This window comes from Ascaphus truei, chromosome 4 (assembly GCF_040206685.1).
Source record: "Ascaphus truei isolate aAscTru1 chromosome 4, aAscTru1.hap1, whole genome shotgun sequence".
Classification (NCBI taxonomy): Eukaryota; Metazoa; Chordata; class Amphibia; order Anura; family Ascaphidae; genus Ascaphus; species Ascaphus truei.
Genome location: NC_134486.1, coordinates 48,474,752 through 48,491,654, shown reverse-complemented (window position 1 = coordinate 48,491,654; position 16,903 = coordinate 48,474,752). Strand labels below are relative to the sequence as shown.

Sequence of the window (16,903 nt, the reverse complement as noted above, 5' to 3'; positions counted from 1 at the left end):
CCATTTCAAGTATATGCAAAGACTAAAGGACAGTTTGCAGCAAGCTCACCAACAGGCTGAGAAGTCTACAGATAAACTGAATGCTGGCAATAAGAGACGATATGACAATAAAGTCAAGTATCGGGAGCTACGTCCTGGGGACGCTGTGTTGCTCCGTAATCTGGGAGTCCCCGGAAAACATAAACTGGCGGACCAATGGAGAGACGGCATATATGAGGTAGAGTCACAGATGCCCGGCCTCCTGGTCTATCGCATCAAAGACACTGACGGCCGGGTAAAGGTTTGGCATCGTAATCACCTTCTCCCCATCCCCCAAGTGGGAGACGAAGAAGCAGGAATACTGGACACACTTATCAGAGATGGGTCAAGAGACTGTAAATAATGAAACCCACTCTGAAAATCCTGAAGACCCTATGGAAGGTGGAAGGACCCTCTCAAAGGGACTATTCCACAGAAGGGGCATCTCCCGGAGGAGCTACGGGTAAAGGGCCCCGTAGGCCAATGCCTACTAAGGTGGCACCAACAGGCCAGCCTTTGGATCCGCAGATCCCGTGCTTTGTGCCAAACAGAGACTGTTCAGAGACATTTCTCCCCTCAAGGGAAGAGGCTGAGCCTCAGGACTGTACTTATTACTCCCCAGAGGGAGCTGCTGAAGAACAGCTCCGTAGGAGCCAAAAAGAGTAAGGTACCCTCCAAACCGGGTAACCTATGATCAAATTGGGGCACCCCATTATGAGGCTCAGCAGTGGGCTCGCAGCAGAGTGCAGTCCGTCATTGTTATGTTCAATGAAATGTCCAAACTGATATAGAGCTGATAAGTGTAATATCACATTGGTTGTTGCATTTTTATTATATTACTATGTTGTGTCATTTTCATTATATAACTGCTGTATATAGTTATTTAAGTTGTGTCCCAAGCGAGGACGTTGGGGTTTTTACCAGGGGGAGGATGTAGCCGGGTCCCCCTCTGCTCGGTGACCCCCCCTCGTTACCTCCGTGCCGGGAGCAATGGCGAGTGCTGCCGGCGCCAAGCGCTCCGGGTCTGAGATAATTCCCTACATGTCAATAATTCATTGCTCCAATGTACTAAAATTGACTCTTATTGTGGTCAACATTGAGCCCCAGGGTACTGAATAATTATGCTGTATACAGTAGGTAACTCACCGTTCATGCCAAAAAATATTCTAAAAATGTGCATATATATTTACAAAGTGACAGTGAAAGCTCTATGGTAGGGTCCTTAATGAAGTAAAGGGACTGCAGGAAAACATCACTGTACTAAAGGAGTTACAACTTCTAATCCATAGAGAATATAAAACCTGCAGAAATGCAGTTAGGATCTGCAGTTTTCCAATTAATACAGGTATAATACACCTCAGTGTCAGTCTGGGAATTTGTGCACCTACAGTTTACCTATATAGTAAGGTAACTATGATACTGGCTTTGGCCAGCTTTTAATTGCACTACTCACAAAAGCTTTATTTAACCCCTTCAGGGCTTTCTCACATTTTTCACTAATCCATGGGACAATAATTACATATATTCAGTGTAGGTACCTGCAAATTTGGTTATGCCGTGACGTGGCTGCGGGCTTATAACGCTTTGGCCAAAGGGTTTAACTAAATAACCCTTACTCATGAGATCATTATTATATTTTAGCCTAATTGGTAGGAGCGCAGAAATTGTTCTTTTCTTTTTCTATATGCAAGGCCTATCTTTTTACCAGCAGCAAACTTCTATAGAGAGGAGCGTGGTAATATGTACACTCTCAAATATAAGACAACAGAGGTATAGAACTGCAAGATCCTTATCCCTATTTTATATTGTGCAAATATATCATTTTTTGCTGCATGGCATGTTGATTTAAGAGGACAATGTAGCGAAGATTCCCGTCTACATTATGGTGAAATGTATCATTATAACAAACAAAAACAAAAATTCTGGAGTGCATCTGCAGCTCGTTCAAAATGTCTTCATTCACGCGGTTATACCCTGTCAGGAAAAGGTGAGACACACTATGTTTAGGGCACCTTTTCAAGTCTCCTCCCCATGTAGAAGAGCATATACTGAAGAGGGCTGCTCAGTTGTAATTACAGCTGCCGAATTGCACTTGTGACTCGTGCACCTGCTAGATGGCCTTCTCATAACTGCCATCTTCATGCCAGTTCGTGATCGAATTTCCAGGCCTCACAATCCTGCTTCATTCATCAATGGCTGAAGGCCAACGAGGTTGAAGAGTGTGCTGGAAGACATTATTTCTATGGAAGATGCCTATGTGTGACTGCATTTATTCTGAAGAAGCAGTTGCTTCAACACGGTTCTTAAAATAAACGTGATCTTGAACCAATAACAATGAAACCAATATGGTTGGAGATTTGGTTCAGCTGTAGCCTTAGTCTGCCTTTGCAGCCATTGAGATCTTGACATCTTCTTTTGCCTGCTTTGCTATTGAGGACCTGAGGATCCATGGCTGGGGGTTGGGCAGGGTTATTGTAGTATCAACCTGTACTAATCATGTCACAACACCATCAAAGGATATATCTGGCTGTAAAGGAAAGAAAGCATTATCATCTGCTATCCCCACCACATGCTGGTTGCTCTGCCACTGCTTTATCCGAGTCTTGTTATTAATCTGTGGTACTCCTGCTCAGATCACAGCTAGCCTTCATTGAAGGCCATTCCACTATCCAGCAGACGAGCTGGGTAGCAGTCCAGCTCTGCTATCCTACAGTATTCTTTTATGAATAATGCACTGGAAATGTTGCATAAAAAAATATATATATATTAGTAGTACTGTAGCTCTCCAGCATCATCTCTGCTGTGTTCTTCATTTGGTAACATATGGCTTTTTGACATTTTTATGTATTCTCTCATGCTCACACCATATGGCATATGCCTCTTCACATCATGTGTTTTATATGTTTTAGTTCTGGTGTTATTTCCCCGGAGCATGGTCACTGGCTGTCCCTGACTCCTTGAAGTGTCCTTTCATCTGCAAATCCTTCCTAACTCAAAACATTGATATTATTAACAAACACACTGTTCTCATATTTAGTTGTCTCCAGAGAATTTTGATTTAATATTTGAAAGGAGGCAACATCAGTTCACTTAAATGTCAGCAAGGTTTTGTTGCTGTTTCAAATTCTTTTAAAGTGTTTATCAGTTATACAAAAACTAAAAAAAAAAAAAGCACCACTTTAATATAAGATACTGTTTTTAAAATATCTGTGAACCCAGCTCATTACTGGCAGAGGGATAATAATTACCTTTGAGTTTATTAGAAGGAACTGGTATTTAGATAGAGGCCTTTTGTGTTTGCTTAGGAGAATCAGGATGACTGATCGAGGGGAAAAAAAAATATATATATATACACATTTCTCCAAGGTCACTATAAAATAGCAAAGGAGATAAGCAAACAAAATTAAACTAACACAGATGTGAGTTAATTTGTGGGCTAATAATCCATATTAGAAAAACAATAAACTAGATGCTTTCTTATATTAATGAACTAGATAATAATACAAAATCAACATACATGGACCCAAAAAGATTTCCGTTTTCTATTGTGTCTAGATTTTCCCATGTGATGGGGAACTCAGCCACTATGTCTCACGCTGTTTCATTTTGGCCTCCTATACATTACATATAAGCAATAGAGGGCTAGCAATCAGAATCAGGGAGCAAAAAACACAAAAAAAAACTGCTTCAATGCATTTTATTTATTTTATTTTTAAAGTGCCTGAGAAAGTTCTGATGAATGGGGTGGCTTCCCCAAACATTATTATGCCTATCTGCGGTTCTTTAAAACAAAACTGTGACAATTATATGAGAACAAAAATACTGGGAAGCAAAATTGTTCTGGATGAGTGAAACTGCTCTCCTTCCTCTGTTCCTTAGTGATCTCTATATAATCAGCAGGACAGACTTGAGGGGTTTTAGCATCACCGTTAACTTTTTTACATTAGGTTTTTTTTTTTTCTGCAACAGTTTTTATATTACATTTATGATCAGAAACATAGTTTCTTTTGTTTTCTTTACTGAGAGCTGCGTACCATATCTAAAAAATGTACCAATACATAGAATGCCAACTACAACAGTATTATTGCAACTAGTCGATGAACATTAATACATTTATTGCAACATGTTATGTATCTATACAAATAAAATGTATACTGTACTATGAAGATTGATTTTATATCCCAGAATGCTTTTAGGAGAATTCATCTTGAAATCAGTCTCAAATATCCCCCAGAGAACACCAGCTTCAAGCTATTTAAATCAATAAACACAATTGTACATCTGAGGTTTGTCAATTGTGATGTTTTTGCACATAAAACTAACATTGTATCCTAGAATAAGCGCAAAAAGGGGGGATGGAAAGGTTCTACTTAACTAATCACTCACCTATACCGTGGTTGTCTTGCTGGTAGTGAAATAGACCGATACATGCCCATTTATCTGGTCTAGGACATTTGGTCATAAGCGTTTTGCCGCGACTCACCCTGCCGCCGGAAGCTGCCGCCACTGGCCACTTTGCCGCTAAGGTAAGTGCCTTACCCTATTTGGTCACGGCGAAAAAGCTGCAACCAAATGTGCCATTACGCACTTATAATATATTAGAACTTTATTGACGTAAACACTCTCCCATCAATGAAAGTTGGTGAGCTAAGTACCGTATGTTGATTTGCATGTCCATACGTTCATCCACAGTTGATGTTTAAGCAATTGATACAGCCTTGGGAAACCTATGTTAGGCATGTGAATGAACAAGTGTTCCCTTTCTTTACTGGACACAAAGTACGTTATGGTGAGTACAAAAGTGACAAAACCCTCCCCGTCCAGTGTACAGCAAATAACAATACCACTAGTGAGCACATTCTCATGTCTTAGACAGGTCCACAATCCCGCCTTTCCCCATGATCTCTTAGCATACAATGCTTCCACTGCCGCCAGGGATTCTGGGTAATCACATGCAAATGAGCACTGACCGTGTGAAAATTGTGGTAAAATGTCTTCACATTTCCAGTCTTCTAATGTGGCACTGGTGGTGCAGGCACCATTGTTCGCAATATCACTAATTTTTATGGATTGTGGTATACAGCTTGCCTGCCGTTGTGCCACATTTTGTAACCATATTTGTTTTATTAGATTCAATGTAGATTGTGATAACATTTAACGGACCAACATTAGAGTTCTTCATAGATGAAATTATAATGTTTAGAGCTTTTGAAACATCATAGGTTTCTTCTCCTTATACCTTTGTGTACCACTATTACAGTGCTTCATAAATGACAGTGTATAAAGAGTACCCTTTCAAGAAGATGAGGTTTCAGAAGCTCTACACACTATAATTTCATCTATTAAGGTTTCACAACCTACAGTACATTGAATCTTCTTTTCTCAAGGACCAATACGGCTAATAGAACTTTCGACTGCAGGATTGTTTTTTGTGGAATGGATAAGTATCATTAGAGACAAACGAAAATTAACTAAACTTGCCCTTCAAGATGGATCTGAAATTTTGAACAGCTATTAGCAAAAGATGATGGAGAATCAAACAAGTTTTAACATGGAAAGACAAGGGAAAAAAATAGCTTTTTCATCACCACTCCCACTGACATAACCTACTTAACTTCAGATCTATTGACAATGTATTGCTCTTCTTACCTCCCCATTTATTGCTTAAAATAGTTCTCCATTCAGTATCATTACAACTCGCCCCTACTCTCTGTGATTTTTGCAATAGTGGCAATAGTTTCAGATTTATGAATAGCAGAGCGTGTGCATACTGTATGTGATGAGGCAAATCAGTTCAGATTGTACAGATGTCATCATAGTTACATATAGTTACATAGTAGATGAGGTTGAAAAAAGACATAGGTCCATCAAGTTCAACCTATGCTAAATTTAGACAACAGATACTTTATCCTATATCTATACTTACTTATTGATCCAGAGGAAAGCAAACAAAAAACCCCATTGAGGGGAAAAATTAATTCCTTCCTGACTCCAAGAATTGGCAATCAGATTAATCCTTGGATCAACATCCTTCCCATGTATACTTATTTGGTATATCCCTGTATACCTTTCCCATCTAAAAAGATGTCCAACCTTTTTTGAACAAATCTATTGTATCTGCCATCACAGTCTCCATGGGTAATGAATTCCACATTTTAACTGCCCTTACTGTAAAGAAACCTTTCCTTTGTTGCTGGTGAGATTTCCTTTCCTCCAACCTTAAGGGACGGCCCCGAGTCCTTTGTACTGCCCGTGGGATGAATAGTTCTTTTGAAAGCTCCTTGTATTGTCCCTGAATATATTTGTATAAGTTAGAATGTCCATCCCCTTTATTAATTTGGTGGCTCTTCTCTGCACTCTCTCTAGTTCTATAATATCAGTCAGAGGAGTAAATAGGAAACACTGCAGAAGCAGCATTAAAAAATGACACTTCATTCAGCACTTTGGTGTTACTCATAGTGCACTATGGCCTGGATACATCAAACTTCAGTAAATTGTAGTTAATATTGAAAAATAATATTACGAGCGTTATTACCGCAATTTAAGGAAGGATACATCAACATTGCAGTAATAATTTACTGGGTGTGATATTTGGGCTAAATCGCAATGCTGGAATTTACTTCGCCATTAATAAATCCGTTAATACCGCATCGCCATCATATTTCTGTCATAGACTTCTGTAATAACTATTATTACAGAAGCCTATGATAGAAATAGCATTGACCCGTTTGATGCTGTGGTTTACAAGGTATACCAGATACCAAAGGGGTTAATGCATAAAAAAAACACAGCATAACACAGCATAACTATGTTGCCCACCTTAGTGCTAGTCAAGCATTGCCATGCAATTCTTTACTAACCGCTAAGGTAACCAAGGATACCCGTGGCGGGAGGGGGGTAGAGGAGTGGGTTAACCCCTTCATTAATTCAAGGGAATTATTAATGTATTTTATTTTTGTTAATTTTATTTTTTATTACCAATTAATATTTATTGCCAATGTGGATATCTGGGCTCCCCATTGAGGGGGCCTAGTTATCCACAGTGATAATCATTAGTTTTATGTACCAAATGTATTTTGGGCATGTCTAGCGGGGGGTTGGGTAGTGGGTGAAGTGATGGGGGTTGTTGCCCTGGGGAGGGTGGTTTGGCCTCTCAGGGGGTTGCACAAAGGGTTAACCCCTTCATTACCTTAGCGTTTAGTAAAGGTTTACTACCCATTAAAGTGGTCAAGGGGGTATGTTGTGTGTTTTTATGCTTATATTAACCCCTTTGTAGCCCTATCTGGTCAGCTTGTCATGAAATTCCATGCCTAGTTTACCCGTGGGCAACCAAGGGTTAATATTTACTGTAATATATTTTAATTCTATTTTATCATCTAGTTCAGGTTGGTTTAGCTTATCTGGGTTATGTATATATATAATGGCCAGTATATTGTCCATTATATACATAGGAAAGACGGGGCTAACATCATCCTGGACTGTGTGATAAATTCTTCGCGGTATTTCTGCCATTCATCCCATTCTGATCAACCTCAGAACTTGATGTATGGCAGTTTTGACCTACAAATGCACTTTTATGCCTGCTTTTTTAAAATCAAATTTGATGCTTTTAATGGATCCGATAAAAAGTGCTTTATTTTTGAGGGCGCAATGTTGATGTATTGCACAATAAAAAGAAAGCACTTTTTTTTTAAAGATAATTTTTTAGGTTAATGAATTTTTATGTATCCGGGCCTATGTGCTAGTTTTTACTCGTGTGTAAACTGAATATTGTTTGAGCTGTTTCAAATCAATCCAAATTCTCTAAAGCAAACCTCACTTTCTTCTAGAGAGTTATTGCAAAGTTACACGGAAACTGACCAGAACAGAAAAATGTCTGACAAGATTATAGAGAAATGTGGTAAACGAAATGATTTATAGCACCACCATTTGGGAATTGTTTCTATGGCTATATGTGCAATATATCTAAAATATATTTACCAGAACTGCGTAAAGCTGTTGAATTCCCCCATCCTTAGAAATTCTCATTTGTATTTCCTTATCTGTCCTCTAGATGGTGGTATTCACCAAACAGTATTATTCTCAAGCCAGTGTCAGCAGTGCAGTAGTTATAATAGCGATAAGTAATATACAGGCATACCCCGCATTAATGTACACAATGGGTCCAGAACATGTATGTAAAGCGAAAATGTACTTAAAAGTGAAGCACTACCTTTTTCCCACTTATCGATGCATGTACTGTACTGCAATCGTCATATACGTGCATAACCGATGTAAATAAGGCATTTGTAACGGGCTCTATAGTCTCCCCCCTTGCACACAGCTTCGGTACAGGTAGGGAGCCGGTATTGCTGTCCAGGACATGCTGAGAGGCGCATGCGTGAGCTGCCATTTGCCTATTGGTCGATATGTCCTTACTCGCGAGTGTACTTAAAAGTGAGTGTCCTTAAACCGGGGTATGCATGTAATAGAGATGCACCAGTGAAGCACATCAACATCACTGTATTCAGATAATTAAGACACATTTAAGGCATGGTCCTCGGTGGTCATGGTGCCGCACACCAGACACTCACCTCAATCAGGCAGGCCCCAGTGGCTTCTGTTGTCGTGACTCACGCAACAGGGTAGACAAAAATTTTGTTTTTCCGTGCGGCAACACAGTCACGTGGTGTGCGGGGAGCAATTGGCAGGGCAGATAGTTTGGACCAATGGGAGCGCAGGTAATGTAGACCAATGGCAGTGTATGGCCGCGCCCACCCGTCATAGCCATGCCCCCACCTCCATTTTGGCCATGCTCCCTGCGCCTCCCATCGCTGCCTACAGACCGCAGATTGTGGCTTTTAGCTGAGCACGTGCCACCAGGACGCCAGGCACGCGTGCAGCAGCCAACACTGGGGCCGTAACCTTAGAATTAAGTTCTTAGGCCCCGCTCATTGTGCCTGCTACGTGACGTGCGCGTGCTTACGTGTGTGCACACGTTCACCACTCTTTGATGTTGGTGTATGACAGTTTTCAGTCTACAAACGACTCCTGGCGGCGAAGTTCAGCGTTGACGCTGCTGCACTTGAGGGAGACAATTCAAGTTGTAATTTTGTGCGGCAGCAGAGTCACGTGTATTTCGCCAGCCAATGAGTGAAATGTAAGCACAAAGAACACCCTACCCATGACTGGGACCAGCCTACAAGTCGCGTCATTCAGTCTGCTGGGGATGAGCACACATCACCCAGCAGACAGAGGCGCGCAAATGCGGACGCGCGCACACCATGTAGTGAGGTAGGCCGAGTGAGCTCGGCCTTAGTAACCATAGGTCTGCCTTTTCAAACTTTAATCATGTTGGAAGTCTTCTTGTAACATTCCTTTGTCATTTTCAATCACGAGTTGGCAGTGTTTTTCTTTGAAAGATTTGTATAAATAAAGAAGATTCAAATATGTGGTCCCAACTGAAAATCCAAGATGGTTGCTTGCAAGCATCTGACTTGTTTGGTTTTATATTTCTTAATTAATACACGTTAAAAATGCCTACAATATTTGTAACTTCTTCCATTATTATGAACCCAAAAAGAAGTGCAAAGGTTCCCATGGCATATAACCTTTAATTGCAATAAATCTATATACAGGCATACCCCACATTAACGTACGCAATGGGACCGGAGCATGTATGTAAAGCGAAATTGTACTTAAAGTGAAGCACTCCCTTTTCCCCACTTATCGATGCATGTACTGTACTGCAATCATCATATACGTGCATAACTGATGTAAATAACACATTTGTAACAGGCTCTATAGTCTCCCTGCTTGCGCACAGCTTCGGTACAGGTAGGGTGTCGGTATTACTGTTCAGGACGTGTGGACAGGCGCATGCGCGAGCTGCTGTTTGCCTATTGAGCGAGATGTACTTATTCGCGAGTGTACTTAAAGTGAGTGTCCTTAAACCGAGGTATGCCTGTAGTATGCAATTAGCATCTCGCCTAGGCTCGGCCCACCCCATATGCGGATGTCATTGGTAACATCTGCGTGCAACGTCCACTCCCGCAAGACTCACCAACCACTCGGGATGCATTTTAGTCCTAATGCCGCTTGACCAAGGGCAGCTGATGTGGGGAAGAGAGGGAGTCCTTCACTTGGACACCTGTGCACAAAACTGAACACACCTGGGAAATATACGAATTGGGATATGCAAAGTGCATTCAAATTAGCATAACTCCCAAGTATCTCAGGTATGTTCCTTTCTGTTCACAGGTATCTCTCCACGTATTGTTTAAAGGTGTGTTTGGGGAGGTATATAAGTAAAATGGAACTGTTATGAAATAGGATCCCTCTCTCAAGTAATTACGCTGGACAAATGTTGACAAGCACACCTTTTGTAAAGGAATGTGTGCATACGTCCTCAGCTGGCAGAGGACATCACAGGTTACAAGGACAGCTCTGCTTTGGGGGATATACAGATGTTGCCACACTCTGTGCGCCATGGCAAGTGCAAACATGCTTACTGCTTCGCCAGGCTTGTCGCAATTTTGTTAGAGCATATTTACGTAATTTAAGCTAGATGTGAAAGCTACGCAAATTAGGTCGCTATTTACATAACTTCCATTTGAGAATAGAGACTCGGTACATCCTTTGTGTAGCCTCAAACCGCATGGAAAATGTGTACAGAATCACAGTATTTAAATATGCTGCATAAATAAACGAATAGTGCTATGTACATTTGTAACGTCTAATTCTGTATAGGGACTTGTTCCGGCGAATCACATTTTGGGCAGGGACTGCTGCAGTCTTGCCATGCTGAATGATGTTCACTCCCCAGAAAGAAGTTACACTTGCATCTTAACAGGCTGCAGATAGTCTCTCAGCAAAGGTCACTAATTATGCATTGTTCAATCAAGACAATCACAGCTGCACCTTTTTCCCAAGTCTTTGGTTGTATTGCAATGATCATTTTAATGTGTAATTTACAGCCAAACAGTTTTCTAACTATGGATTTAACAATGTATTTACAACTTGCTTCATTAAACAGTATTTACCCAACATAACAAAATAAACTGCAATTTGTTATAGTTTTTTTTTTTTTTTTTTACAAAACATTTTATAAATATTTTTACAAAATGTATACAAAGCAATTTGTGAGTCATTCTATACAAACAAATGTATAAGCAAATAAAGTCAATAGAACGCTGTAAATAAATGACATGTTGTATAAGTGACGTCAGCCTCTTAGCCTCTGTGCGCTACCATACATTTTGATTAACTCTCCAAGTAAAACCGTTGAAGTAATTGCCAGCTCGAAATGTTTACTGAAAAATTAAAAGACTTCGTATAAAATGTTTTCTAAAAAATGAGGCTAGTTATGGGGGGGAAAAAGTATCAGCACACACACACAGGTAAGGAACAAAACGTTATGATAGGTAGTTGTATTCATTAAAAAAGCAGTGTAGCCAGGGCCCTGTAGTACAATGTGGAAAAAAACAATAACTGAAAGAAAGAAAAAAAGTACATAAGGCAGTGATTTTTTTTTTTTTTTCAACTTCGTGGAGTAAATTTTTTTCCTTTATGAAATGCGCAGCTCTGTTTAAACTGTTACTCAAATGTGTGAGTTTTTACTTTAGGCGTGTAAAAGCCAAACATTTTTTAAGTCCCTAATATCGGGACAATGAATGGTTCCTTGTTTCTCGCTCTTGTACAAAGCTATGGCCCCATTTGATTTAATGAATTACTACAAAAGCTGTGGCGGCTTTGTAAATAAGCCCCATAAAGTATGTCAATGGATTCATCTCATAGAAAGTAAAGCTTAGCATTAGAAAATTAATATTGCCTACTTTTAATACATACAAGAGAACGTACAAAAAGTGATAAATAGTTGTGTACCTGGTGGACCAATATTTAAAATGATACAACTTTTCAAACGTCATGGGGCCTTTTGTGAGTTTACAAAGCAAGGTATCACATTATCTACTTTTTTCTCCATTTCATTATTTCACAGGAAATAAGAGCCTAATTTTGGTATTATGTTAATGTGTTGTTTTTTTTGTATCATCGTATTTTTACGTACAATTCACATTGAAAAATGAAGAGAATATCAGATCAGTGTTTTGTGTGTTCACTACTGCTGCAATTCTACAAGTAACAAAATGACTAGAACCCGTACATATTTGCATCTACAGTAAAACATACCAAGACATCAAGGTACTTTGCTTCATGAAGAGCCACAATGAACTACATATAAAGGAAGAAATGTAAAACCGGCATTACTAATTTGTTAACCTTACAATGGGAATGTTCAACTTCTACAAAAATGCATATAGTTTCTTTACATTGGCACAAATAAAAAAATGGCAATAAAAATGTCCTCAAAATATTTGTATCCTTCCATTTTAACCAAAACTAACATTAGTTTCCAACGCTTACATACCTTTATTGTTGTTTAGTAATTAGACCTTAATGAACTACTCTACAGCTGAAATGTCAGAATCATATGCTCTAATATCTGGCAGATAAAGATAACGGGATTCATAGAAATCGACAGTTATTTTATCCTCCCCTGTTGAAAATATCTTTTTTGTTTAACAGAAAAAAGGCAGGCTCTATAATAAAAATGATTAACATGTTTAATTAAGGATAGTATTGAATCTAATTCGCATAACAGCACTGACAAAAAAGTTTAAACAAAATACACCAAAAGGTATACTGGCCAGCTGCAAAATATTGCAGAAGTTACAATGACTATACAGAATGTGTTATATATGCCAGGGGAGCGCAATCTTTTTTCCCTCCACTCCCTGATGGCTATTCCTCTCTCTGCGCCCCCTCCCCTTTCTTACCTCGGCTACGGCACCTGGGCGTCATGGCGGCACGTTGCCATGGCAACGTGACGTCACATGACCTCGCTGCGTTGCCATGGCGCTGCGTTGCCATGGCGACGCCTCTCCAAAAGCCGTCTGAGCCAAGGTAAGTGCAGTTTACAGAGGCCTTTGCCGCTTCCCCGGCACTTAATTTAAGTGCCTTCGGGAAGCACGCGGGGCCTCTGTAAACCCCACGCCCCCCGCAGACCATCTCACGCTTCCCCCCCCCAGTTTGCGCACCGCTGATATATGCATTATTCAATGTGGCAATACTCCTCTACAAGAGCTGAATGATTGTTTCTTTCACCATGGTTTAGTGGACAAGAAAAAGCTCGGGGGGGTGGGGGGGAGAGACATAAGGTCCATAGGAAACTAGTTGGATAATAACGTAAAGATTGAACAGTAATTTCCACCAAAAAAACTGTGTAAATACCGCCCAGGAACAAGGTAAGTGTTGGAATTATTGATAATGCAGGGCTGCAGCATACTAGTCAATGGTACCCAGACAATGTCCGAGTACGAGATACATCTCTCTACACTTTCCCTTTTATACCAATATGATGCCTTTCTAATGGGTTTCAATGTTACCCCACTTCTGACCATGCTGAACAGGCACCAAAGTGAGATATGCATTACATTTCTGGGTCTCTGCTGTTATGCTGAGAATATGTTCTCCATTTTTCCTAGTGTGTGTACATTTGTCGTCATATGCAAAAGTTAAACGCATGACTAAAACTATTAGGACCATGAAGGACATCCCTTTCTCGTTCTACGGTCGACAAGATAAAAAGTGCATAAGCCTCAACCCCTTATTCACAAAGGACCACACTTTTGTGAAGACAGGGTGTAAAAGGTAGAGTAATATTATTACAAATTGTCGAACAAAAATAAACTGAATAATATAAGGATCCACATCTTAGAAGTAGTTTTATCTGCCAAGCCCCTGGACAAAAAGGACTTTGGGCGCCATGTATCAATATCTCTTTGGTGCATATCTATGGCAAATTGTACACCAGATGTTCCAAGAAACCTTGATATATGACCCCTATGATATCCTACCACGTGTCATTAGTGACACTTCAATAATCACAGAGATTGGTAGTAGTAAGTGAAGTTATTTCTAAAGTGTGATAGTTGAAATATGCACCTGTGCACATATTTACAGCTGTGAACAAAAAATATGGTCACATCAGATTGCCCTATTTTTAGAATCTGTTCACTTTAAATAACATTGGAGGGTTTTGAATATGTCAAGAAAACTGATGTTATCAGGCCTGGCTGGTAATAATTCTCCCATAGAGTAACAATGAATCAGTCTGGTGCTTGTTGCCGTCACACTGCGAATGAGGCTCATCACACTAGTCCAGAGGTGGCCAACTCCAATCCTCAAGGGCCACCAACATGTCAGGTTTTAGGATATCCCTGCTTCAGCACAGGTGGCTCAGTCTATGATTAGGCCACCGGTGCTGAAGCAGGGATGTCCCTAATACTTGACCTGCTGGTGGCCCTTGAGGACTGGAGTTGGCCAAAGCTGCACTAGTCTACAGATTGTTCTATGCCCGCACTGTGTTCTTTAAGCAAAGTCCCTACACTTGCCAAACAGACCATAAACGAGATGCTAATCATTAAGCAAGTGCGGTACTGTAAATGTTGAGCTCCATTTTGCTGATCATCATCACAGAACATTTTCATCCCCACGTTGTAGCCAAAAGCTGTTAAATGCAGCCACAGGGACCATAGAATGGCCATCTTTATTCATTACAAGGCAATGCCACCCAGTCTATAGAGTTTATTTTAAGTTGAGGGTACAACTCTAATGCAATTCAAAATAAAGTGACTGACACCATGTTTCCCCTCATGCAATCACGCCGTCTTTTAATCTGTAATGTCCATTACTGTTCTTTGTGTTTTTTGCTGTATCCGTTGCTTATTACAGCATTGATTCGCTATCACTTTGTCATGTCATAACTAACAATGAATCATCCAAATTCAACATCTACAGATGATTACAAAAACAAAGCACATTTTAATGGTACGTGTTAGCAGATTTCTTGTAACTGTATTTCGTAATGTGAATAATTTGTGAGTTGCGCTTGGAGCCTCAGAAAACCACAAGTTCATAGCCAAAGCACTAGAACTTTAAGGATACTTCTCTGAAGGTGCAATCCTTCCAAAAATACAAATTGAGCAAAACACATCATAATAAGGAGTTGACAATGAATTCTCCTAATAAACCATACTCACTGACTCGAAAACTATTTCAATTTGGAGAATTGATACCGCATCTGGGAAACTGTACAGGTGCAGTTTCTTCTCTCAGAATCCCCTGCATGTCGTATCCTCACTGTTTATTGGCTTTACCTCTCAAGTGACATCATCAACGAGGAATTGTTAGCTGTATCTCATTCTAATCATCTATATTTTTCTAGCCCAGGCTGTGGTTAAGGATTTTAAGATTGACATTCTCCCACTTTTTTGTTTGTTTTAGAAAAGATTGCATCTTAAAAGAAAAAAATATATTATTTCAACTTCATTTCGACCCATGTATATCTAAAAAGATCTGCTCCTCCAGATCCATCCTGATTGTCTAGGGCAGGCTTGCTCCAAACCTATGAAGCACGGGTGCCCAGATCTGCCGAGCTTCATTGCTGGGCTTCTCTCTCTTGAATGCAGTCGCTATTGCTCTCCAACCACCAAACAGATTATGCAGGTTTTTGTTCTGCAGAAGAAGAACAACATATCCACAGAACCTTGACCTCTAACACTCTAAGATACTATTTACAGCTGCTTCTAAAACTGAATCAGTTTCCACTGTCTCTTCGCTGGTATCTGAAATAGTCTTGTCCACACAGTTTTCCTGTGATGCAGTAGGCGAAGGTTTTGGACATTCTAATTCTGCAGACTTTCTCCCACTGACCTCATTTTTCAAGTTCTTCCCACTTAATTTAAGTTCTAAAATATTTTTTAATGTTGGCTTTAAAGTCTTACTATGCATTAGATCTTTCCGAAGTTTACCAGGACTTCCTGAAATGTCTGCTGACCTATCATCACTTTCTGGAGAAGGTCCTGGGGCTTTGTCCTGGAGAGGTTTTTCACCTACTATCTCCATGCTTGATTCCAAAATATCATTAGGTATTTTAGGTCTGGAACTATTGTCTGTTTCCTTTGATGCTTTACAAATAACTTCAGGTTTTGAAGGACATTCATTGGACTTCTTATCATGCAGGACCTTCTTTTTATATGTGTTAAGCAGTTGGTTCCCCGGAGACCAGCCTATCTTCTTCAGCTTACCATGTTTATTAAGGCCTTCTTTTTTAATAGAAGAAATGTTGACTTTTTGTAGTGTCACACTGTTGTTAGGCACTAAGTGATGTTTGTCGTGATTTCTGGATACAGTTAAATCTGTTTGGTCTTGTTTTGGTGTTTTAACTGTCTGAAAAGCATCGGTCAAGCTTTTCTCTGTATCCACATCATGATTACTGGACTGTTTTTCTTCTGCAGATCCTTCCTGAAATTTGTTGATGCAGCAAAAATCTGCCAGATAGCTATCTGTAAAGGTAGAAACAAACCACATTGCTATTAAAACCTATACAAATCTAAATATATATAAAAAAATACACTACAGGCATACCCGCATTAACATACGCAATGGGACCGGAGCATGTATGTAAAGCGAAAATGTACTTAAAGTGAAGTACTTCCGTTTTTCCACTTATTGATGCATGTACTGTACTGCAATCGTCACATACGTGCATAACTGATATAACTAAAGAACGCATTTGTAACAGGCTCTATAGTCTCCCCGCTTGCGCACAGCTTCGGTAGATGTAGGGAGCTGGTATTGCTGTTCAGGGCGTGCTGACAGGCGCATGCGCGAACTGCCGTTTGCCTACTGGGTGATATGTCCTTACTCGCGAGTGTACTTAAAGTGAGTGTCCTTAATCCGGGGTATGCCTGTACAAAGGTAACAATTGTCACAGGCTTTAACTTTATTGGCCTATCAGGAAATAAAGGTTCAATGCAATTTTTTGTTATCTAAGATATGAGGT

At 40.0% G+C, this 16,903-nt stretch overlaps 1 protein-coding gene across 2 annotated transcripts in view; it reads right to left on the bottom strand.

Annotated features, from left to right (window-relative positions):
- Window positions 1–11,474: 11,474 nt before the first annotated feature.
- BICRAL (BICRA like chromatin remodeling complex associated protein) overlaps window positions 11,475–16,903 on the bottom strand; it is a 47,738-nt gene continuing 42,309 nt past the window's right edge. For both annotated transcript variants that reach the window (XM_075595741.1, XM_075595742.1), the window contains exon 13: window positions 11,475–16,403. In XM_075595741.1, coding sequence (XP_075451856.1) covers window positions 15,613–16,403 — 791 coding nt within the window. In that variant the 3' untranslated portion in view covers window positions 11,475–15,612. The remainder of the gene's footprint in view (window positions 16,404–16,903) is intronic.